Source organism: Branchiostoma lanceolatum, chromosome 10 (genome assembly GCF_035083965.1).
Source record: "Branchiostoma lanceolatum isolate klBraLanc5 chromosome 10, klBraLanc5.hap2, whole genome shotgun sequence".
NCBI classification, from domain to species: Eukaryota; Metazoa; Chordata; class Leptocardii; order Amphioxiformes; family Branchiostomatidae; genus Branchiostoma; species Branchiostoma lanceolatum.
The window spans coordinates 8,083,102-8,108,457 of record NC_089731.1 but is presented as its reverse complement, the minus strand read 5'-3'; the positions used below and the strand labels follow the sequence as shown (position 1 = coordinate 8,108,457).

At 41.5% G+C, this 25,356-nt stretch overlaps 3 protein-coding genes across 6 annotated transcripts; 1 reads left to right on the top strand and 2 right to left on the bottom strand.

Annotated features, from left to right (window-relative positions):
• The first annotated feature begins 501 nt into the window (after positions 1 to 501).
• Positions 502 to 9,705, top strand: LOC136442869 (DDB1- and CUL4-associated factor 17-like). Of its 2 annotated transcripts, none has more exons than XM_066439874.1 (15): positions 502 to 735; positions 1,107 to 1,168; positions 1,365 to 1,406; positions 1,787 to 1,878; positions 2,485 to 2,621; positions 2,966 to 3,044; positions 3,252 to 3,341; positions 5,173 to 5,280; positions 5,731 to 5,827; positions 6,058 to 6,200; positions 6,760 to 6,869; positions 7,380 to 7,473; positions 7,647 to 7,727; positions 8,035 to 8,190; positions 8,686 to 9,705. In XM_066439874.1, the coding sequence occupies exons 2-15, from the start codon at positions 1,162 to 1,164 to the stop codon at positions 8,857 to 8,859; spliced, it is 1,410 nt and encodes a 469-aa protein (XP_066295971.1). In that variant the 5' UTR covers positions 502 to 735; positions 1,107 to 1,161; the 3' UTR covers positions 8,860 to 9,705. The 2 variants fall into 2 exon arrangements, with proteins under 2 accessions (XP_066295971.1, XP_066295969.1); XM_066439872.1 differs by having other exon boundaries at positions 1,782 to 1,878.
• On the bottom strand, positions 9,140 to 18,707 carry LOC136442892 (neuroblastoma suppressor of tumorigenicity 1-like). Of its 3 annotated transcripts, XM_066439907.1 has the most exons (5): positions 18,333 to 18,707; positions 11,608 to 11,753; positions 10,953 to 11,114; positions 9,941 to 10,209; positions 9,140 to 9,898 (listed from the first exon to the last, which is right to left on the bottom strand). In XM_066439907.1, the coding sequence occupies exons 2-5, from the start codon at positions 11,746 to 11,748 to the stop codon at positions 9,886 to 9,888; spliced, it is 585 nt and encodes a 194-aa protein (XP_066296004.1). In that variant the 5' UTR covers positions 11,749 to 11,753; positions 18,333 to 18,707; the 3' UTR covers positions 9,140 to 9,885. The 3 variants fall into 3 exon arrangements, with proteins under 3 accessions (XP_066296004.1, XP_066296005.1, XP_066296006.1); XM_066439908.1 differs by lacking the exon at positions 18,333 to 18,707 and adding an exon at positions 13,459 to 13,575 and having other exon boundaries at positions 9,140 to 10,209; XM_066439909.1 differs by lacking the exon at positions 18,333 to 18,707 and adding an exon at positions 13,410 to 13,483 and having other exon boundaries at positions 9,140 to 10,209.
• Positions 18,708 to 21,437: 2,730 nt separating this feature from the next.
• On the bottom strand, positions 21,438 to 25,203 carry LOC136443905 (collagen alpha-2(I) chain-like). Its single transcript, XM_066441278.1, has 6 exons — positions 25,119 to 25,203; positions 24,491 to 24,643; positions 23,734 to 23,880; positions 23,300 to 23,353; positions 22,653 to 22,825; positions 21,438 to 22,322 (listed from the first exon to the last, which is right to left on the bottom strand). Exons 1-6 carry the CDS (start codon positions 25,201 to 25,203, stop codon positions 21,438 to 21,440), a joined length of 1,497 nt encoding a protein of 498 aa, XP_066297375.1.
• Positions 25,204 to 25,356: the final 153 nt, after the last annotated feature.

The window sequence follows — 25,356 nt, the reverse complement described above, 5'->3', positions numbered from 1 at the left end:
AGATACAGATACAGATACAGAATAGCCTTCTTTGTTAAGATAAGATTGTCATACTGGACAACTGTTATTTGAATGGAGAAACTGATCAACTGGTATGATTCATACAAATGAGGACCTTATTTGCATGTCTTGTCTTGATTTGCATGGTCAGTGAGAAACTCTCATAATACAAAGTTCAAGATCATTTGGCGAAGGTATGAGATCGTGGTTTTTAAATGTCAATTTCATTCCATATCAAATCTTCACATCTCTAATGTTTTATCAGACAACCAAGACCATGATATCAAACGTTAATCGTCACATATTCAGCTGTTTGTGCCAACTCTCTGTATTACTACGGTGAGTAATGAATGGCGATGGACTTCAATTTGTAACACGCCGGGTATTAACAGTTGCACAGATGTCGTGAGCATATCAAATTCTAACGATATTTAGTTGGTTAGTTCAAGGTTAGTTGAAGAGCTTTCTTGAGTTTCTAAAAGTAAACACCCCTATAGATTCCAAATGAACCGGTCCGTTGACCCCGTGACACCAACATGGCGACCAAAACAAAGATTTGGTGGTACTTGGGATGTTTCTGAAATGTTTACTAGTTGCTCACCTGTGGTGTCTAGAATGGTCACATGTGGCGGAGTCAAGGGAGGAGTCTGCTTTGCACTAAGGGAGAGGGAGCTGGGTGGTCGGACAGACGGCAGTCGGCGATGTGTGCGACTCATGAAGAAACTTGTGTGTGAGGTACGGTAAGAAGTGGGGGTGGGGGGCAAATGGAATCGTGGTCAAAATTATGTTAGTTGAACACATGAAACGTTAACGTTATTATCATTACATGCATATAACTTGATAATGTTGATTACCTAACGTGCTAGTAAATAATCCCCAGATGATCGTTAACTATGAAGCTGAACATAGATATCCAAACATTACAATTATTTATTATTGCCTCGAAACATGAACAATTAATAGTAGGAAGGATTATGACTTAACGCCAAAAAAAAAAAAACTAGTTGCAATAATATTAGGTGCAGCACATATGTACTTGTATATATCCACAGCAGAATTTGTATGGGACACTGATATACAGAGTTGACTTTTTTTCCATTTCTCAGAAAACTTCAACATTTAGGAAGATATGGGACAAAGAATCCAAGTACCCGATCTCTTATGAAGAGTAAGTGGGATATGTGTTCAAGTGAAATTTAATTATGGATTTTGGTTAGCTACATAAAACATTATAGTTATAATCCATTATACATCTAAAGTGCATATTTTGTAAGTGTGGACTAGCAGTTATGATCAGACCTATACTCAGTAATTATGAACAAGTATTCTTGGCTGTCTTGTGGATAACAAATTTATCATTACAGGGGAAGGTTTTTGTTTGACAACTACAGGACATGTTATACGAGGTAAGAACCTCTGAACAGTAATTACCTGCTTGCAACATTCAGTACTCTTTTCCAGTATTGTATTTTTAATGAGGATGCAAACTTGTGCAAACATCTGCTTGGAGAGAGGCATTCAGGTATTATTGTTTTTCTTTTATGTCTTTCTGTCTGCCTGTTTATGCCTAATCTGCATTGTAGTTTCTATATGTTCTGCCAGAGGGTGCTAACTGTTTGAAGGGATGAAGACTACCTTGTTTGAAAAGTATGACTCTTGATATAATGGTTACATGGTTCAATTTGATAGAAGGCTATTTGCTCAAGTTAATTCTCATGTTATTGGGGATCCTTGGTTGTAGGAATATATGTGTCTACAAATATATCTTGTTCATACTCTAGTCTAGGCCTCCATGCCATACCTCAGCTGTTATTCCGACTGCCCAGCTGTTCAGCTGCAGAAAAGACCGAAGATGTCATCATGTGTCAGTCCAGCCTGGTAGGAATCTCTTACATCACGATAGTAGTAATATCATATTGGACCATAATGTAGATTACATTAGTCTCTCATAAAGGGTACCTACTGGCTGAACTGCAACTTGAATAGTTCAAGGTGAATATTCAAGGTGAATATTTATGAATTTTTGGTTTTGTCAATGACTTTTTGCACCATTAAGTTCAATAGTGGTGTCTATAACTCCCATAGTCTTACTCATACCGGTAAGTTCTGAAACAGAGATCAGTAGGTGGCATTTTTAAAGTAGGACCTTTACGGGGTTTGAACCCACAACTTCTCGAATTCAAGGCAAGCACTCCATGCCACATGCTGTTGCACTGACAGGACAAGTTTATTTTATGCTGATGAAGACAGAAGACAGGTGTCAAAACATCTGTAGGGAATAGAAATAAGGTTGTGTAACCAAAAAACATAGCCTATGTTCTATCCTATTACTACCTAGGCTCCTACACTCGCTACCCTGAAATAAATCAGGATAACGAGTTTAGGAGCCCCGGTAGTGATCAAATGGCATCCAGGCCACAAAAAAAAACCATTGAAATGCACAATATTATATATTGCACTGGTGTTAATTTTCTCGGTCTGCAGAACACCTTACCTACAGAGAACCATGGCTACAGAGGCTGTCTGCTGGGCCTTACTGCCAGTAACTGGCTGATGAGATGGGATGTTAACACAGGGAGGTGTCTGGAGGCTGTCTACCTGTCACACAGATACAAGTTCAGGTCAGACAAAAGACCTCTTCAGCAATACTCCCTATTGTTTGAAAATATTTTGTACTGATTTCTATTGCATTTGGTCACAACATAACAAGACCCAAAGGCCATTGAAAAGGTTTGAATACTATTTAAATTACTGCCTTTTGTACCATGCCCTATCTAAACTCCTTACAAACTTTGCAAGGAGTTTAAAGAGAATACACATATTTGTAGTATAACAGGCCGTACACAGATAAAGATCTGTCACACATGTGTCAGCTTAGGCTTGTTTTGAAAGACATTTTATGCACAAATTATCTTTAGCAAAAATTACATTCAGAATGATGACATTATTCTTCTATTGATGACAGACACATCGCATGGGGGACGTTTCTGGAGAACTTTGTGGTGAGATCTATTCACACCAAACACACTGCAGCAGCACGAGCTGTAAGTATCTTAAATGCAACAAGGATTTCATGGGTGATTTTATCTGTTCTATTCATTTGTTCTCTTTTGTGGTAAGTAAATGTTTCAGTCTATAAATCTTGAATAGCAAGGTTTCACAGGTGATCCTTTTGTCGCAGTTTGTGAGATTGATTTGCATGAAATATGATTATGATGCATATTTGATTGTTTGTTTGTTTATTTATTCAGGCAGGAATCCCGCAGCCCCTCTTGATGGTGCTGGCCATGTTCAAGGTCTTCCCTCTCAGGTTCACTGCCATGTTGGAGATCAACAAACATGTAGGTATATCAATGATAACAAGAGTCTTAGGACCCAAAATCTCCATGAAACGTTGTTTTTCTATTAAACCAGTTCCCCCCATTCTATATCGCTCAATGGTATGACCCACACTGCAAGGGGAGAAGTCTGACCTACTTTCGCTATAAATAGCTACTGACAGGTGGGGTGCCACATGACAACACTGCAGATATAGATTTTCCTCATTACTTATGCAAATTAAGTCCAATTTGCATAATTTGCAGTTCATTGTATACATCTCTGCTTAAGCTACCTGCATAGTAAATAACATGAAAATCTGTCGCTCCTTTCTTCAGTTATTCTCCTTTGAAGATTTTGACAAATACGCCATTACAGTTCCAGTGACACATACCAGGGGGCCCAAAATCGACCTTGACCTTTCTCCTCCCGACACCTACCCACATACCGAATATCATTACAATTCATCTACACGTTCTATAGTTATGCTGATTTTAAGCATCCGGTGACACATACATACACACACGGTGACACAAACATACACGCACGCGCACACACACGCAAACACACTAACTTTGCATGATTTGCACTTCAGTGTGTACATCTCTGTCCAACCTACCTGCGTACCAAATAACATGGAAATCTGTTGTTCCTTTCTTCAGTTATACCCCTTTAGAACATTTTTACAAATAGGCCATTGTAGTTCCAGGGACACAAACCAGGGGGCCCAAAATCGACCTTGACCATTCTCCTCCCAGCGCATACCCACATACCAAATATCATTACAATCCATCTACACGTTCTACAGTTATGCTGACTTTAAGCATCCAGCGACACACATGCAAACGATTCTCCTCATTACTTATGCAAATTCAGTCCCAATTTGCATAGTTTGCACTTAAGTGTGTACATCTTTGTCTAACCTACCTGTGTACCATATAACATGACGATCTGTCGATCCTCTCTTCAGTTCTTCTACGTTGAAGATTTTTACAAATACGCCATTGCAGTTCCAATCACAAATGCCAGGGGGCCCAAAATTGACCTTGACCTTCCTCCTCTTAACACCCACCCACATACCAAAAATCATTACAATCCATGTACAAGTTCTACAGTTATGGTGACTTTAAGCATCCGGTGACACATACATACACACAAACACCAAACGCAAGCAAAACAGTATATCCATGAAAAAGCCTTTTTTCATGGAGATAATTAAAAGACAAGTTCAACTGTTTTACATGTATTGTTCTGTCACTTTATAACTATGGACAAGAAAAAAAAAGGGCCTTTGGACCTAAAGTACAGGGTCCTTGATATACATGTAGAAGAGGTTTTGTGTTGCATTTTGTTACAAATGTTGTGTGATGTTTCACGATGTCGCTATAATTTCAGACTGTCTGTCTGCTATATTTCAATGAAACAATATTGGTCATGGTCAAGTTTATTCAACATGTGCTGCAATTCATTTGATTTTTCCTAAAAGTATATTACTAGGTCTGGGAAAATGAATGAACGAACAAACAAACGATATGAACAACATTTCCAAACAAACGACATCAACAAACTGCTTCAAGTTCAAGTTCAATCCACAGTCTTTGTCACTCAGCGATCTCATTGTAACATTATTGACAGAGAACTGGCCAATTCGAATTATGTAATCTACTAGATATTGAAACTTTCATGTACACAACAAAGTTCTTTACTGCAGCCAACATTGCAAAAGTTCCTTTGCTACCTTTGCCAGGGTTAAAATGACCACCCACTGCTGCTGTTGCATAGAAAAAAAAGCTCCAACATCCTATGGTATGCAACATGTAGTCCTTCGCTTGACTTTTGTGTCCACCTATCCAGGTGTTTGGGAAGGATGTGACAGATGCCATGATCTCACAAGGTGTGCTGGTAGTCATGTACCAAGGGAACACAGTCAGATGCTTCAGCTTTGACAACATCGTAGCCAAGGTGGGAGCAGTAACTTCACTTTTCTCTCAGATCAGTAGAGAGGTTGATTAAGTCCTCCCTGCACCTTACTTGGTGCATATGGCGACTCCCATCTCCATTCCAAAGTCCCTGAAGACACATAACTTTGTTCAAATCACTACAGCAGGGGGCTAGTCTACTCAAGGTTGTGTGTGTGTTCAACTACCAAACGTTTGCCCTTTTGCCTTGTTCCAGTTGTGCATGCACTATAGCAGAAAGCTATCTCCTATTATCATAGTGTCCTTTTTACTCATATTCAGTTCATGCAATTAAAAAGCTGTGCCTACATTTATTACATATGATAATTATAATACCAGTATCTTGTAGCACAAAGAAAGATTTTGTTTGATAATCACACAATAGGGAGTTGATTGTGACCTTGTTATAATTTCTTCAGGACCTTTTTTGAGAAGTAATTTTCTGTTCCCATAGAACAGTGTTGTGAAGGCAGACCTTTACCATGACTGTGGAGACTTTGGCAGTGTTGGTAGCTACCCCACCGGGCTGCCGCTGACTGTCAAGCTGACAGGTAATGAGATGTGGCAGCCTGGTATCCTTCTGTTGTCAGCTGCTTTACCATGAATAACAATGATCAGGTTCGTGGTTCAAACGGTGCATGTGCAGCAAGATGCATGGTAAACCACGGACTGGCCTATTGCGAGTGGAACTAGTCAAGAATAAATTTTACTTCTCTTGGTGGGAAATCTTTGTTATTTCTTTGACAACATGAGCAGTTGGAAACATTTCTTGTTGTTTCAGAACGCCCACCGGTGCTGTTTGAAGTGAAGTGTTTAGAACACAGCCTACAGATGGGGGGGATCCCCTGGCATTACCTCATCACCCCTCCTGTTCAGGGGTACAAGGGAGTCTTCCACGTCAAGTCTCTGGAAACTGGGGCCATGGTAATGACTTTGAGCCTATATCTTATTCTAGTCTGCTCCAGTGATTGCTACGATAGGACATGTTGTGAGGGATTGCATTCATCATTTTGGCTGAACAAAAAGCTGGCGGCCCCATGAATGAGGGAGCTTCAGGCATAAGCCTCAAGCATCAAATTTCTAAAGTCGTAAAAGAACCCAAGATATGTATCAAGAAGAGTAAGGGTGACCCAGTTTTGGATATGCAAGCCATAGCATTAGTAACTATTAAAGATGCGTCCTCACTTTGTAGTTGGCTGCTTTACCTTTACCTTATGATATTCAGGGAGTTATTAAAAAAAGTGTAGAAAAAGCTGCTGGTTGTTTGTATCTGGCCGCGTATACAGGTAGCATGTATTTATTGTTACCACCAGAAAATGAGGGGACTATGGTGCAAATTTTTGTATGCTGTTTGTAAGTGCAGGAAAGACATGTATGCAGTTAATGATGCTAATGTGCTGAAATGCACCTGTAAATGTTGGTGATATATTTTCAGTATTGCTGCCAAAATGCTGCATTTTCACCTTTATAATAAATTCTTCAGGCCAAGAATGGAGTGTTAGACATGGACAGTGTTTCTGTGGAGCCAGACAAGGCCTTCTTCCACACAGACGACTCAGGAAGAATCTTCCACATGGGGCCCAGCACACTCAGGTGACCTTTATACATACAAAATATGTTAAAGAATGTCTAGGCATTAGAAATTCCTCCAATGATTGTAAAAGTCCTTTCTCATCTAATACTATACACTCTTGTATTAGGTAGATTAGCCTTATAGAACTGTAGTTACATGTATGTACCAGTAGATGCCATACTTTGTACCTTGTACAGTTGTTACACAGTCATGCAATAAAGTTATTATGATTTATGACATGATTGTCCAGTTGTGGCCAGCATGACAGAAATGTTGATCTGTTTTGTACATCAACTCTTTATAGAAGGTGGCAGATGCTTTAATATGCTCTTTTGAGTATGATATGTTGAAAGGACTGCAGTCACCTATATTCTTTTGTCTAATAAAAAGAAAGGAACACTACTCATGGGAATTTCTCTGTTTGTGATAAAAAGTCTGCACTATTTTCCCTGCCAACCCAGATAAGCTATCATTGTCACAGTGATACTCTACTCATCATGATTTTGGTTATGTTTATGTCCTATCAATAGGGTATTGAGAATAACAGATGGTGGCCATGGTTATGAGCTTGTGCCAGATTTCATCATCGATGCTTATTCTCCATGTTCAACCAACACGCCTCAGGTAGATTTTGTGCCTCTGCCGTTTTTTTCTGACTAATCAAAATGTCTCTTTCCTCTATCGCTACACTCAAACTCAATGTGCATAAACTACATACAAATTATTTGATGTTGCATATTTTTGGTTCCATCTCTCAGCTGTACAGATAATGATTCTAGACCTCCCCCTCCACACAGGTAGATGGTATGATCCTAACTTCCTCTGGAAGACAAGTGAAGAAATTGTTGCTGGATGCCTATGCCGACCCTTGCTATGAGGTGACTTTTCTACAAACATTTAAAGCATTTATAATGGATAAATGGATGGATAAATGGATGGATAAATGGATGGATAAATGGATGGATAAATGGATGGATAAATGGATGGATAAATGGATGGATGAATGAATGAATGAATGGATGGATAAATGGATGGATAAATGGATGGATAAATGGATGGATGGATGGATGGATGGAAAATTGAATGACAAAATGTACAAATGTACCACCAGTATGATAAATTGTAGCAATTTCATCATATCTAAAGTAAGTTTGAAGATGTGTCCGTTCTTCCAAACCACTGCAGTCTCTACAAGGTGTTGACTACGAGAATGACCTTGACATCTTGGCAGTGACATCTGTCAGTCAAAGGGGCGACAAGCTGGTGGGGCATGTATGTTTCCATGACAACCAAACAGGTGCACTGCTGAACAGAGTAGAACTGGAGGAGGCTTGGGATGAGGTAAGAAGTATGTCAATCAAGTGGCAAGACTTGATTGGGTAGAATTAGGAAAATCACACTGCATTAAAGATATGGTTTAGAACAGCATTGTGCAGTATTACAACATGTCCTCAGTACTGTACATTCCAAGCATTTACAAAAAAAAAACATCCTAAAGAAGCAGTCATTTGCATGCTAAAACAATATCCCTCTCTGCCTACTTTAGATATATATGGGAGGCTGTCTTTATCTTGTTTTGCTATTCATCTGTTCTTTCCTCTATTGGCCAAAATTGAGCTAGCATAATTCTGGTTCACATACATCATCATCGTCATTCACATTTATCACCATCATTATTCACATACACAGTGGTCAACCATGCATTTAAGAATTGGTTAGCCATATTCAGCTGTTCTTATAAAACACATATAGATTTCAGAAGTGGTGAAGGACAAATACATTTTAAAGATATCTTTATAGCGTCAAAAAAAGGTTTTAAAGAAGTGTTTTTTTTAGACATGTGATCACAGCATCTCGGTGGATCTGGACACACTGGTACACATTGTGAAGACTCCTCAGAGAAGGTACCATTGTCATGTCTACAAGTTAGACAGGACTGTGGGACAGAGAGAAGAAAAACAACCTAGACAGACGGGGAAAAGGAGAAAATCTGCAAGACGAGGAAGATGAAAAGGCAATAACCGGTAGATTTTGAATAGAAATGGACATCTTAATTAGGAAGAAAACTAATCTGCCATCTACTGTGTACAATGATTGTCTCATTTTCTCACAAAGAGATTCATTTTTTTCTGTCTTTTAATTTTCATGGAGGACTTTAACTTAAAAAAGTTAGTTGAAAGTTTTTTTTCTCTCTGATTACTTTTCTCACCCATCATTTTGTCAAGTTGTTTTTGACAGTGAGGGCATCAGATCCAGTTGTCAGAAAAAATGCAATATGGACAGAAATCTCATTAGCATGGCAATATTTTTATTAGGAAAATAGAAAGTAAATCTACACATTGCAGTAACATTATACTCACTGGAAGTGGGGACCATTAAGTTATAGCTAAGAAAGTCTTTTGAACAAATACTTTTGAATTTAACTTTTTCAATCTATCAATATTTATTGTCAAAATAAGAATAAGAAGACATCTTGTCATGTCTTCCATGTCATGCTCTGTTGAAAACATGCATGTACTAAGGGCTCACAATTTTCTGACAAAAGTAATAGTTTTCGCAATCGCACATAGCAAAATAGCAGATGTTAGCCTATACTTAAATTGAAAGGATACCATGTTTTTATTTTAACTTTTAAACCCAGTACTACTAGGAAAACGATATGCAATATTTCAAGTTTGGTCAAGCCTTGTATGATGACGTTGCAACACATTATGCTTGGTAGTCAGGTGGTTATTTTCTGACACTACTTTTAATCAATAGCATGTAGTTGATATTGAACATGAAAGCTCTTTTGTCCGCAGATTACTAAAAGTTGCACCATGAACACACATTCATAAATGCTATACGTCAGACATAGTGCTTTCTAAAATCATTGCCTCCAACACCGCAAATCGTTGTCTTATATAATGTAGCTATTTACGTTGTAGCAGTAGATGTTTTAACCCCTACGCCTGCAATCCTTTACAATGATACGTAAGCTTTATATAGACCGAACTCGGATCAGTTTTCGCACGTGACGTCATCATCGAACTCGGATCAGTTCTCGTACATGTACGTGACGTCATCGTTAAACTCGGATCAGTTCTCGTACGTGACGTCATCGTCGTCCGACCAGTCCTCGTTCCCAAGGTCGTCTTCCTCAGACCGTAGCGGGGTGTGTCTCTGCTGGACGACCTTCTGCAGGTCCGGCGGGTCCTCCTCCTCCTCGGTCCGCCGCTGGTGCGCGTGGCGCTGCCTGTGCGCCGCGGCCAGCCGCATGTCCTCGCCGTTATCGCAGGCCTGGCAGCGGCAGTGCTCGATCAGCTCCACCAGCTTGCTGACCTGCGGTGTGTCCGGATGTTCGGGGCAGTCCAGGGTGATCTGAAGGTGCACAAGTTTTACTTTATTTTTCAAATACTTCAATTCACCACAAAACAAGACTAATTGAGAGCCACTCAAATGTTTTGAGTTCAAGTAACTGGGTGACAGATGTTTGTTCATCTTTGACTCAAAAAGGTTTAGGTTGTACCCATCAGGGTAGCCGCGGCGACTGTCGTACGGCCTCTCTTGTAAGCAAGCAAGAGAAGCCCTTCAACAGTCGCCGCGGCTACCATCAAGGAAGCAATCACAAGGAAGCTTGGTCCTGAGAGGTGTAGTATATGGAAGAAGAAAATGTGATTTGTAAAGGTGGCAAGTCGTGTCCTTTCTGAGAAAGTTCGTGGTGGAGGCACTAGCTTGTGAGTGAAGTGCCGCGCGGTGTATTTGCCGTGGAAATAACGATAGAGTGATTAGTTGTTTCTCTCAGAAAACATTAGTGTGTGACATGGTAACCATTGAGAAAGGTTCTTGAGATCTCAGAACAAGAACAAATTACTCTCGTAACATTTATATCCTGACAGGTATCTTTACTCAATAAACCGTACTACGCTAAACTGCGCTTCGAAGTATTATCAGTTCAAAAGTCGTGGAATAAAAGAAATGTTAACATCACTACGAATATCCCATTCATTCCAAGTGAATGACAGTGTCAACATGTATACTGTTGGTGGCAAACCACACTGACTGGTCATGAAGTATTTTGAAGTTGGTTTTCATTGCTAAGGGTTAACGAAGAAGTTTCTCACCTTCTGCCAAGTGCTGTTGGACGGTTTGCAGACGTCGCAGTACTTGAGCTCGTCGGTAGATGGCTCTGCTGGGTAGGTTTTGGGCACACGGTAGCTGATGCACTGCCCCAAGCACACGTTGTTGTTGACTTCCACGGAGTTACAACCAGGCTCTCCGACCACCTTGAAGGGCAATTAAAAAATAGAAATAAAAAAAACGAATATTAACCTCAACTTTCATTCAACTTTGAAGTAACACATTCAGCTGTGTTCAACCTGTAGACAGTGTCCATCTCTTTGTATCTGGTTGGTTGATTAGTGGGTGTTTACGCTCACGTGAGTATGACGTCATTTTTTGGCGATGCTGGATGGTTAAACATGGATGTTTCTAGGTAACTTTTTGACTTCGTATACATGTATTTGAATATAGGTACGAAACCATGACGCCAATTTGTATAGTACTGTAGATGCCTTTAAGTTCGCGGTGATATATGTTCGCTGTAGGGTGAGTGTTTGCCGTGGTTTTAAGTCACATACTGTACAGTAATGGATACACCGATGCTTTTAAATTCGCGGTGAAGGGTTCACTGCGATAACCGCTAATATAAAACCAACACGAAAATTTCAAGATTTACAGTAACATGTTTGGGTCGACGATTATGGTCTCGCACCACACCTGTTTGATGGGCTGGGTCTCACACCAAGCATGTTTCTCTGGGAACAGCACCAGCTTCTTCACCGTGCTGCCTTCCTTGTTGATAATAGCTGCGCTTGTCGCCATGGCAACCAGTGACGTTAGTACCACGCACAGCAACATTTTAGCTGGAAAAAAATGTGTAGATTAAAAATCAAATTGTATTGTTCACGTCAGCTAGGGGGAAAAGGCGCGTTGTGAAAGATAACTAAGATCATTTCTATTGCAGGTCTTTAAAAGAATTATTTGTACCTTTTCATGCCTCCATCGGTACCTATTAGATTATTGTATTTCAAGAAAGAAAACTTAAAACAGCTAGCTAGAAGAAAGAAAGACGCCCGATAACTTCATTAATACAGCATGTGCCTGACCTCACAACGAGGCTTAGCCTTTAAGTGTTCCTGATTGATAACGATAGATTTGAACCAATGTATGTCATGGCAGCGAGGCGACGAACCCAGTAACCACAGCTTCAGTTAGCAATCAGTTTAACTAACTACAGATAGTTGATTGTGTTATCATTTCATAGCGTCTAAAGATGGTTAATTTCCATGTTGTGTCATCCGTATGAAGGTTGTGGATAACATCAAAGAAGGAAGAACAGTTTGGGATACATATTAAAAGCTTTGCAAATGTACAGCATATTGCTCAGCCATGTGATCAGTGCCCACAGAACGAGCACTTAGCCGCCAATGTCACCATTCACTTCAAACAACCCCTGCGCGCCCGGGCAGACCCCGCATAAGTTGTGGAACGATCCGATCTTTCACAGCATTCCAAGTCTCTTTCAATTCACGCACTCAGTATGCCAAAGTTGACCTTTTTTTGAAAGCACGGGGACCCAAGCCATCGTGAGATCGCCGTGCAAAGTCAGATGTAACATTCTACGAGTGTAAATCCCTTCCGACAGGCTTCACGTCAATAGGCAGAATATTAGAATATTCTAAGCTGCCATTTCGTCGGCCTGGGAATTTCTTCTGCCATGTACTTAAGACTAATTCGCTGTGTTTAAATCGTTGGCTGTGTTTTGGCAAAGTTTAACTCTCCCAACGTCTTTCCAGTGACATTTAGAGAAGCTTAAATTGTATGTGAGTAGCGTTAACGTTTGTGCTGCACAATTTGTTCCGCTTGCACGCGATTAAACATCGAAGTGCGGCCAGAATCACAGTCAATTTGTACAACCAGTCGTTACCTGTGAAATACACATCAAAAACACACCGACGTTTACTCTGATACACATATATCTATGTCCACGGTATCTACATCCATGCATTTGTCGATGTATTTCAGATATGCTGTATGTTCCTGTTGTTTAATAGAATCGGTGACCCCTTAGACGAATCGGTCACGAGCTGACTGAGGCTTTGTTCGGCCAAAGAAAAGCCGCCTTGTTGAAATGGAGCAACCGAGCCATAACAGCCGCCAAATCATCCATATATCTTCCCCAAGTCCACACATAAACCTCTACATAAATTCACTGACTTGAGATTGAATATTGCAACTCTTCTATATACGGATATTATGGGAATGGCTTGAGAAGATTACGAAAAGGCTCAAAACACAAGTCAAAGCAATTTTGCGGAAACGTACCATCGAACTATTGTAAGGATAGCTGCGTATACGATTAAAGAACAATGTGCAAGTTTGACAACGGCGGAGAGCAGTCAAAAGATGCAAAATGAGAAAACATCTAGATTTGTGCAAGCTGAATTGTTAAAGAAAAGTACATAACTTCCAACACACGTGGTCAAGCACGCTGGGCAAAAAATATGGACATAACTCACATTTTCAAAGCTGAATCAGAGAAAAACACATGTTCTACCCGAACCTTACCGTTCAGATCCCTGTTACGCCGCCGACATCTGCACACAACAATGCAGCAATGATCCGCGCATGCGCAGTCGACGATTTGACGCACTAGAGTCGCTAGGGGGGCGCTGTTACGTTATCTACATGACTGTATATATATGCACACAGACGGCACTTCGGAATATTTACGGCCATTTAAGTCTTAATGCACAATGCCATGCGGGAACAAATCGTTTTTCCCTTTGCATAATGGTATATGACATAATTTGAAGAAGGAGCATACCATCATGGCTCAAGCAGGGGTGTTATTTCAATACTCAGAGTATCAAATATAGTGCCCGTTTTTCTAGGACAAAACAGCCATGTTCGCATTGTGAAACAAATGAAGTTGAGCAATTCTCCACTGATTCTTTTTTCTCCTGTTTTTTTTTGTATCAGAGAGTTTTCGGTGAGGACACCACAGAACCGACAATTGAAAAGGATTTTCGACATTCTTTTCCGCCGACTTACAAGACAGCTTAATTTTGTACAACACTTATACGACTGTATAAAATCCATCCAATATGCTGTCTTGAACGGGTCCTACAACAAATATGATATGATTTTTTAGTGATTCTCATTTGCCTTAAGTGAGGGAGTCTACTTTTTATATAAACAAATAGGACATTTTTATCATTAACATACATAGTACAATCTATGATGAAGTGCATTTCGCCCTCTACCTTGTTTGAGTCACAAAATTGACCGTCGGGATTCTTTACTCTAGAGGAGTCCGGTTAACATATACCCCGACCACCAGGTGTAGCCCCTCAGCACACAGTAGGTACAAGAGACTTGTCTTACCGGTTCCTAAGAAAACGCCGCTCGGTTTATTGGTAATACGATATTACAGAAAAGAGCGCCCTTGTCTATTATCCTTGGGCGATCCGGACACATTCAGTTAACGGAACCTACTAATTAACCGTGACGTATATGCGCTAAACAAATAAACAGTGGTGGTAGGAAGGGATATAAACATGGCCCCACCAGGAGTCAGGTGTGCACGAATAACAAAAAAAAAGAATCGACTCGATTCAGAATTCTTTTTTTCATTGTCCTGTTTGATAAGGATACGTCGTTTAATTGTAGACAAACGCCAAATACTCAGTTTCAAAGTAATCGCTTTTATTACTTTTTTATCGCCGTATACTAGTCTGTGCTTAAGTCCAGCTTTATTGCTTCCAAGAGAAAGTGACAGGAACCCAAAATAAACTCCTCGTGGTGAGAATGAAAACAGCACATAAAATACTTCATTTCCTGGGTGTAAAAGTAGGCGGAAATTTACCTGTCTGCCATCGAAGCCGCAGTCACAGACTTCGTACGATTTACTTGGCGTGAGGTTTTTGAGCGAGGCTACACAAAGAACCTACCATCGGCAGGGATCGATGACGTCACAAGACAGCTTATTCTCTTATAGAATAGCCGAATCCGCGTATCGTGACCTCCGTCGGGTTCGGGGAGGAGGTACTGTAAATGCAAGTTCGCGTGTTTTTTTATTTCGCGGGTGGTTTTAAGTTCGCTTTTGAAACAACAGTAGCGCTACAGCCATTGATGGGCAAAATGTTTCGCGGTGGTTTTAAGTTCGCGGTGAAACGGTAAACCGCGAACATACCGCGAACATTTCTGCATTTACAGTATACGCGGGTTCAGCTTTGCTATAGGAGACTAGTGAAGACAGCTGGGCTTTATACGATACATCTCCGACTATAGCCAGGAATGTTACTAATTTGTTGTCGCACGGCGAATCTGACAGAGGCCTAACCCACCTTTAGCAGAGAAGGGTTAGATACATAGTTCTATGTTACTTTGACGAAAAAACATATGCTAATTGATTCCACTGAATTGTTATTAAGTAAATATTAACTCTTATTGCCTCTAATAACGTTTTAGCAACTTTCAGTGACAGACTTTCATAAAGAAATAAAGTGACAAAAACAAGTTTTGCATAGTAGATTTTGATTACTGTTCAACAGATTTCGGATTTCTCTAGGAACAGGCCAGGGTTTACAAAATCTTACATGGAAGACTTGTTTTGTATAACGGTTATATGAAATACGAAGTATGCTAACTTCTTTAATTGATGAGTTCTTAACTTAACTGCATAATTAGAGACGCGCTCTCTTCCAGTAGAAGGGTACCGGTTGGACCTTAAATTAAGATCCGGATTCACGGTTGAAGGTTCAGGCCTATATCAATTTCAACTTACAAGCGGACGCGATTAATTCTCTTCAGCAGCTTGTGGCGTGCTTGTGATTGAGTGAATTCTGATAAGTCATGTTTAAAATTATGGGTTTGTTTTCGCCCAACATCAAACATTTGCCTATGAGGCTCAACTACGTATACATATATATACATGTATAGTGATATCACAATTGAAACACGACACAACGGAGTGGTGCTCTGGTCTATTTCAACTTGAACCTGGATATGCTCAAGTTCAGTCCAGCTTCAAAGATATAAGTGATCTATCACCGCCCCCGGCAGACCACCACAACTCCACGGCCCTCTCCTTAACCTGCAGTAATTATTAACTCCACTGGAACCCAAGTACTAACAAGTTGGGTCAATGGCCAATTTGTATGACCAGCTCTAGGCGGCCTTGGCACTCTGAGGGTTAAAAGTCCTGTGATACCACTCAGGATGTGTGTGTGCATGTGTGTGCGTGTGCGTGTGTGTGTGTGTGTGTGCATGTGTGTGTGTGTGTGTGTGTGTGTGTGCATGTGTGTGTGTGTGTGTGTGTGTGTGTGTGTGTGTGTGTGTATGTGTGTGTGTGTGTTTGTGTAAGTGTGCGCCTGCGCATGTTTCTGACCTAAACTAGCTATAGATATGGCAGGATTGTGATTATATTCGTTATGCGAGCAGGTCGTGAGAAGATGACGGTACACGTCGGTTATTGGTCAACTAGCGGTTCCCCTTGGTATTGCAACTGAACTTTTGGTTCTATATCCTTTGTTCTGGACATGATCCGGTCTTGAGTTTTGGGTGACATGTAGCTTTAGGGGCCGGAAAGAATTGATTTAGGTTTGAGCCCCCTGGCATCTTGTTTTGTGAATTGCAGAAGACACATTACAGAGAAGCACTATGTCAGGTCCAATACCGTAAAGACGGCTCCGCTCGCGAGGCGTCGCCAAAAATGGCTAGGGTCCAACACAGCGGCTTAAGCATCTTCCATCGCGTGAGATTTCAGCGTAACACTGTTTAACGGGGCCTAGTGCGCCCCAGTAAGAGATTTTCCCCTAATTTAACCCCAATGGCCCTGACATTTCCACTGACATTCGATTGGTACATAAAATTGGAGCGACAAAGTGGTCTAACCACGTACGCAGTATCCCCGAACTCATAGCGGCTACAGACTACTCATCGGACCTGTAAATAAGATGTAGCGAAGGCAAAAAAATCGCGAGAATGCTAGTCAGGGTGTATATGTCAACCTCACCCAACTATCAGACAAAACAATCATTTTAGCTAGAGTCTGTTTACCATGAAATAGTCGGTTGTATGTACTCTCCAAGCAGAGGTTCGGTTCTGGCTGGTTTTCGACGTGTTCTAGGCGTTTATGTCGTCTTTGTCGGGCTTACTATTTTGTCCCGTTTTCTTTATGTCGCAACCTTTATGTCTGGCTTTGCGACATTTGAAAAGAAAGGGACAAAATAGAAAGCCCGACAAAAACGACAGGAAACACGTCAAAAACCAGCCAGAGCCAAACCTGTGCTTGGAGATTACGTTATACGCACAACCCGTAATTGGGATATTGAAACGGACTTGGCGTGGTGGTCTCTCCTGAAAGCAATATAACCGAAACAAAACAAAATAGGTCATTGACCCCAGCTAGAAGTTTCCTGACCAAAAGAGGCTTGGGGTTTACATTGATGAATGATCAAAGGAAAGTATCAAGTATGGACAATGTACTGAAACGGAGTCCTTTTGTGTAATGGCGCGAGGTTCTTGGACTCACCCCCCTCCCACGGGACGGTACCTGACAGGTGCGCCTTTACTACATTGTGGTTTCCACCAGTCCTTTCAGTGGACTAAAAAATAGTACAAATGGACCAAATTAGTGGACCGTTTTGCCGCTGAGTGTCCTGACTTTTGAGATTGATTTTGGGTTCCCATATCTTAGCCCCCACTCGGCCTTTCTATGGGGGTACGGATCGCAGAATTCGGCAAAAAGGGAAATATGGGTAATATTTCCCCCTCCGATGAAACCATTTGGTGGCCAAACTCCCATGGAAAATTATTCTCCTTATAGCCAGCATAGTTAGTCTGGTACAGACTACCATATCGGCCAATTCCGCAACAAAATATTCCCCCGATTTCTACTATTCGTTCAGCCCGTAGAGGAGTTTTAAGCGGAAACTGTAATACTACACGTCTTGACAACTGTTCACACAGAATGACGCAGCTCATTCCTTAGATCGTATGATGTTGGATAGAGCCAACATCATCTACATAGCGTGCATGGGCGAGAAATATCTGTTCTATGACATCACTGTGTTTTAGGCTGGGATTTTACATAGGCATGTGACTGAAAGCCTACCCTCCCCCCATACACATACACAAACTTCTAGCGATCCTTCATTTTGTTCACCCTTTATAGGTGTGAAGTCATCTTAAAACTTGCATCTTAATGAGACGCAAGTATGTAAAACGTTACCTATCTACTCTCCAAATTACGGTCGTGAAATTTATCTCTTTACTGCCAAGGTGTTTAGAACAGCTACACAGTCAAACCAGTACGTAAACGCTGCGATAGACAGCATTCTGCTGTAAGAATGGGCAAATGCCAGAAAAATAAGTTATTAAGTAAATCAATAATACACAATAATACAACTCAAACACTGAAATAAGTAAGTTCTTACCGCCTCTTTCGTGGACGCCTTTCCCCCTCTCGCTGAGTTGTTATTTTGCGCGACGCTCTCGTGGAGTCTAACTCAGCCGAGACCAGCCCGCTGCCTTCATGCGGTGAAGAACGGCGAACTTTAATTGGAAAGATTGAGGCTGTGAGCGATAAAACTCCTGTTCCTAAGCACTGTCGCCTGCTCCACGGCGAGTTAGCGGCACCCCACGGCAGTGTGCTTGCCCCCTACTCCCGACCCGGGACGGTTACTGCATGTGTTCCAAATCTACCGGGACTCCAACTCGTAACCTCGCACTTCGCTCAACTCTAGCCCATGTGACTCTATATACTACCGACAAAAGGCCTCAATGCCGCGTGTTCGCAGAGTCTTTTGTTCGACTGACAGGACAGCGTAAAGCTAGGACTTAAAGCAAACAGAACCGTCCTTTGTAGAACAGGGATATGGATAATGACTGTCACAATGGGAACGTCCTGTATGGAAATATAAATCTATCATGACAAATGGACGCCCTAAGTGCAGTAGAGAGTTTGATTGCTGTACGATGAAAGACGACGTTCTTTTGGCGCTCAGTTTAAAGTCTAGACGGCTCGAACACGGTTTGAGCGCACAAAGGAATCGCGCTAGGATAATCTTTCCTGTGCTAACCTGTTATTGAATTTTTTTCAATTGTTGTCGAACAAACTAAGACTTTAAAACCGTGTCAATTTCAATCTATTGTCGTCAAAAAGCTTTTGAAAATTACATATCATGACGAATTCTTACATGTGCAATCATGTGCTATGAAGATTTCATCACAAAGTCGTGTAAAACTTTTTCCTCTAAACATTCTCAGACATTTTGTATATTACATCTATCTCTGTTGAACTTATGCACATGCTATCGCAAGAACGTTTGGGCCACTGAATCAGTAAAAAATAACGTTTCAATACGGTAGTTTTCCTCGCCGAAGAAATCTACCATACGTAATGTTTTACCATCATTATGAACAGTCATCTTCAGATCACACAGGGCTGCATGTGCTTTACGTGGAGACAGCTATGAAAACGCTTATCACAAATGTACAACGTACGAGGAACGCAATGTTTATAGTAGCCGGGAGTTACGCACCTTTGGAACGACTTCAAAGACTGAGAAGTTTTGAAGATTTGTTGCTTAAGATCTGGCTCTTAATTTGACTCACAAACCTTAAGCTTGCCTGCCAAATCTGGTGAATGCGATTTATCAACGTTAGACCTGGCTTGTCAATATATATATATACTCAACACGTACTTTATCATAATGGTGATAAGTTTATTGCACAACAATTGTATACAAAGGATACAACATGTGACAGCATTTCTAGGGCACTCTACAAGACGCAACGTGGTACAGGATCAAACTATGTACTGTAAACTCTTTATATCATACACTCACTAAGTTCAGTGCAATTACAGCACAAGTATTTTGTTGTTACCATCATACCGTATTCTTCGACAATTATCGCAAAACAATCTTTATTGACACAAAAAAAGTACAGCGACACTTCTAAGGTCTCCTACAACTATACGTCATGCAAACAAACAAACAAGTGGATACAAATCAATCAATCTACGTACAGGTATATGAATAAATCAACATGTTGAGTTTGACGTATCAAGTATACTACAAGTTCTAAGGTCTAAACATTCTTTGATATATTTACCTTATTTTATTTTGTTGCTGTTGACAAGAAAGAGTATGATATTCCATGATCGTATCTGACCTCATGTATATCACAGAAAGTTTATCAGCGTGTCAGCGTGTGAATGACTCCTTTGTTGCTGAGTTATTTTGTCGCACCAATTCTTACGGATTTCCGCTGAACCCCTGCTCAGTCGTAGCTCAGCGACCATGAGCCCGGGCTTCCTATCGCCACTTCCCACTTAAAACGAACTGGACCGTGCGGATTTACAGAGAACATAAACAGTGCCCGTGCCTTCCGGCTGTGTAGCCGGTTTTGGGGCTTGGAGGGAAACGTGAACGACGATGTCAACAATAGGCTAGGGATTAACGTGTGCATCATTGTACGTGAGAGATCTGTTCCTACATGTATGTCTGCAGGATATATATATACAAGAATGGCATAGTTCTATTCAAAACAATTCAAAACTGTCCATTTATTCCGCCTTAAAGACAAGATATGGACAAGAAAAGTATCTCGCAAGCATACATAATTTTGAAATTCGTAGATCAATTACAAAGATAAGAATATGTAGCCATAAATTGAACATTGAAGCTGGAAGGTATCGTAAAATTCCCCGTGATCAAAGGTTTTGTCCATTCTGCCCAAATGAAATTGAAGATGAAAGTCACTTTATCATGAATTGTTCAAGATATAGGGATAAACGCTCAAAGCTATTCACCTTTATATCCGGTTGTTCAAATGAATTCAATGCGCTCCGTTCTGTCGATAGATTCAATTACATACTAGGAGGTGATAATCCTTACTGTGTACAGATAGGTATATTCATCAAAGAATGTTTGGACATTAGAACAAGCAATGTATAAGTATATCACATGCGATATTTCGATATGTTGCCCTATCCCATATGATTGTATGTAATCAAACTCATTTGTATGCACTTATTCGTTTGTATGTATGTATGTAGTAGACCTTACGAAAGTCGCTGTGCTTTTGTTGTGTCAATAAAGATCTCACTGTATACTAGTATTATGAAAGGCTTGTGTCAGAAAGTAGTTCTTGCCAATTCTATACTGTTGTGCATTTTCATGAAGTCGTGTATTATGCGCTGAAAGACACACGGCATTTTGAGAAAAAAAAAGTAAGGGTTTTGATTCACATATTTGTGCCTATCATCAAAGTCAACGTGACAAAGACGATAATGATAAACGGTTTTGCAATCTCTTCCTTGCAATAGCTAGCTTAGTCGACAGGCGGCGCTTGAACAATAGAAGCTAAGCCTGAGTCAAAAGTTTTACCAAATGATAGAATAGTAATTCAAGCCCTTTCTTGCAGCTAGATTTAAAAGCGGCAAACTGCAGTTACGAATTGTTGCTTCTAGTCAAAGGTTACAATGTATTCTACTCAACCATCTTCTGTTTTAATTGATTTTGTCAAACTGTGATCTATGCTGGCTCTCCCTTCTCCCCGGGTTCGCCCTTGTCACCTTTCAGCCCCGCCGCCCCAGCCGGGCCCTGTGATCCCGCCTCCCCCGGGTCACCCTTGGCTCCGGTCTCTCCCTTCAGTCCCGTATCCCCCTTTACCCCGGGAGCACCTACCTCCCCGGGAACCCCTTTCTCCCCCTGTCCAGTATCCCCCTTTTCTCCCACATCTCCCGTATCCCCCTTGAGTCCGGTCACCCCCTGGATACCCTGCGCACCTAGCTCACCTTTGTCACCTTTCACCCCAGCGTTTCCGGACTCACCTTTAACCCCCGGGTCACCTTGAGTGCCATTAACTCCAGGTTCACCCACATCCCCCTTGTCACCCTTCTGTCCAGTCACCCCAGAAACCCCTGCATCACCCTTCTCACCGACATCGCCCTTCTCTCCCTGGTCACCCTTAACCCCTTCTTCACCCTTCATCCCTTGTATCCCTGCGTCCCCCTTGTCCCCTGTGATCCCCATGTCTCCCTTCTCTCCTTGTTCACCTTTAGCACCAGCTGATCCGTTAACCCCTGGTACGCCAAGGTCTCCCTTCTCTCCAGCCTCTCCCTTCTCCCCAATGTTACCTTTCAGGCCAGTGTCCCCCTTTTCACCTATTTCTCCTTTAACCCCATTCGTACCAGCATCTCCCTTTTCACCTGTGTCCCCTTTCAGACCCTTCTCACCAGCTCCAGTCGCACCCTTCTCTCCTATCTCCCCTTTGGGTCCCACTTCCCCCTTGGTTCCTTGCGGTCCAGCTACCCCAGACTCCCCCTTCACTCCCACTTCACCCTTGTCCCCCTTGCCTCCATCTAACCCGGCTGTTCCATCTACCCCCTTCTCCCCCAGGTCTCCCTTGTCACCCTTGTCGCCTGTAACACCCCTGTCGCCGAGAGCACCCTTGTCACCCTTTACTCCAATACCCCCCGTGTCCCCCTTGTCACCCCTCTCTCCTGCATCTCCTTTCTGTCCTACGATACTCGTACCGTTGTCACCCTTGTCGCCCCTGGGACCGATGTCTCCTTTGAGACCAGTTACTCCCTGTGCTCCCGTATCCCCTTTGTCTCCTTTGATGGTTTCTCCCTTTTCTCCTTGTGCCCCCTGTACACCCTGGACCCCCTGTTCCCCCTTAATGCCTTGTTCTCCCGTGTCTCCCTTCTCGCCAGGGGGTCCGCCATAGTCCCCCTTCGGCCCGATGTCTCCCTGGGGCCCGATGTCACCCTTGTCGCCCTTCTGGCCCTGTCCGATGTCTCCTTTGTCGCCCTTCGGTCCGGCTGGTCCCTGGATCCCTGTCTGACCCCTCTCACCCACGTCTCCCTTCTCTCCTTCTGGACCCAGGACGCCAGTGTTTCCTTTTACACCTTTAGTACCTACGGACAAAGATCATAAGGCTTAACAATACAGGCCATCATGTAAGCAGCAAGAAAACATTCAATCTTTACCCAATTTCATCTGCGTTAGAATCCAAAAATGTAGTCAAACTGTCGAAATTTTCTATGCTATAATATGCTTTAGTAAGCGTGAGACATTTAAGCGGCAACAATGACACTAATTTTTAGGATATACATTCACTATTGAAGAAACATTTTTACTTCCAAAACGTATACCATGACTATTTCGTTGTTTCTCTGTGCATGCATAAAAGCCCTTTACATTATTGACGATTAGAAAAAAAATATATCTATATGTCTATTTCTATAAAGTACCATCAGAGTACTGCTGGAAACGTCATGATCATCAAAGAATGAAATAGCCCTCGTAGCATTTATCCGTTAAATTCTGCTTCCAATGCTGTTTTAGATATTACGTAAATACAATACACTTCTGTAGTTTCCCGAACATACCTTGTGTGCCAATAACTCCTTTCTGCCCTTTCTGACCAGGTGGTCCCGTGATAGCTGAAACATTTAGCCGAGAAGAAAGGTGTCAAAGAGCAAGAAATGGTTAGAACAAGATTGAGGAACTTGTTAAAAAAACAAAGTATAACATATAACGGGTGCTGTCTGAAACGTCTGACCGTTTTCAAAATTTATTTAGTTGATTGAGTAACCTATGTATTGTATTCAGTATTAAGTCTTATGGGGGAGAGAATGTAATGTAATAGGGTGTAAAATGGTCGATGGGGTTGGCAGCATAGAAATTTGAACCGTGAACGGCGCCGAGTTTACAAGTCAAGGACCTTAAACTTTGACCTTAAACCTTCGTCTTTAGACCACAATGCATCACGACCGCACATACGCACTTGGACCTGTGAGGTGGCTTATAGGGAAGCACTCACCCTGACGTGTAAGGTTCTCCACATAGCCGACTTGTACCCACAGCTCGCTGAATCGAAGACCTTGTAAGTGCACCAGAGCTTGTGTGGTTTCTGTGTTGATGTACAAATAATCCGTTAAATCTTTTATGCCTCTCCGTAAAGTATATACTTTGCCAAGTGTTAGCCAATATATAGAGTTGTCTATAACTATTCTTTGAAGACAATAACGATACAGGGCGGGTGTTTTTGCAATGGGTAACAGTGAGTAACAAGGTTTTTAACTGGCTATGGGATGATATGCATATGGTTCGAACCATTAAGAATACTGAGTACTGTGAAATGGTAAAGAGATGTTGGAACAGGATTGCTACAACAATCCGATGATATGCTTGTGGGGTAAAAGAAACAACAACAAGACAGGCGTGTTGCATACATATAATAATGGTCATTTGTTAAACGCGCCATTAGATGGCCCACGCGAAAGACTCGAAACCCCTTAGAAAACTGTTTGATAGTGTTCAAGGGTTTTAACTTCTATTGACAGGCTTCCAACTTAAGATGGTCACAATGTATGCCTGAGTATTTCTGGGGTGTCTTAAAAATGCTACTTAGTGTTATGTATGGCTTTTGATTTTTTTGTATCGTGTTACAAGACAATCATTCATGCAAACTTTCATGACGTCATGATGACGTACACAGGACGTACAGGGCCACGCCCATTTTGTTATTTTTTTCATCGAGAACCCTGTAGGTGTGTGAGTGTTCTATGTGTGCATACCGGACAGGTTGGTTCTCAGGTCTAGGATATCCCCGGCTTGCTCCACCTGCACTGCGGCCACGTTAGCTTCTAACGCCGCTACAACCTCGTCCTCTAGCCGGGACAGTTCGGCGGACACACGGGCTTGTTCCTGCCGCACTTTGCTCACTTGTGCTGATAGCAACATATAACCATTTGAATACATATTGGGAATGAACGGTGTATACATGCATAACGATATACTTTGCTATGTACATGTACGTTTTGTAATATGTAAATGGTTTGCCTTTTTTTCTGTCCATTCCTTTTTCACATACAGAGACATGAGGCCTAACTGTAGAAAAATGTAATAATTCCTGTTTTATGCAGAAATATGGCTATTAATGGCTATATAATGAGCAAACAGATAATTGTTTTCTACAAAACTATTACAAAGTTAGATAAGCGTTAAATCACTATAATGTAGTGCCACGATGTAATTGCAATTTTAAGTGCTACGTTATAAAAAAGATGGCCCACTTAAGTGACCATTGAGTGACCAAACGTGTCATTAATGGTAGTTCAAACGAATTTAATCGATAAAAAAGTCTGTTTTGTTGTCTTTCAAATCATCTGTTCACATCTATGGGGTATGAAGGTTCTATACTACCTGACAGAATGCCGACTCCAGCCAGAGTAGACACCACGCCGAACATGCACACAATCTGCAGAAGTCTGTTCCAGATGTCTTGCATCTTTAACAGGACAGAGACGGACAATAGAGCATTTATATCTGTACACTAATTCAAAGTTATTAAAAGCCACGCAAGTAATGAAGAGAGTCACACAGAGCACCTTTCATAATCTCCAAGCACATCTAACGGTGGCAAAGACCGTATCCATCCAGC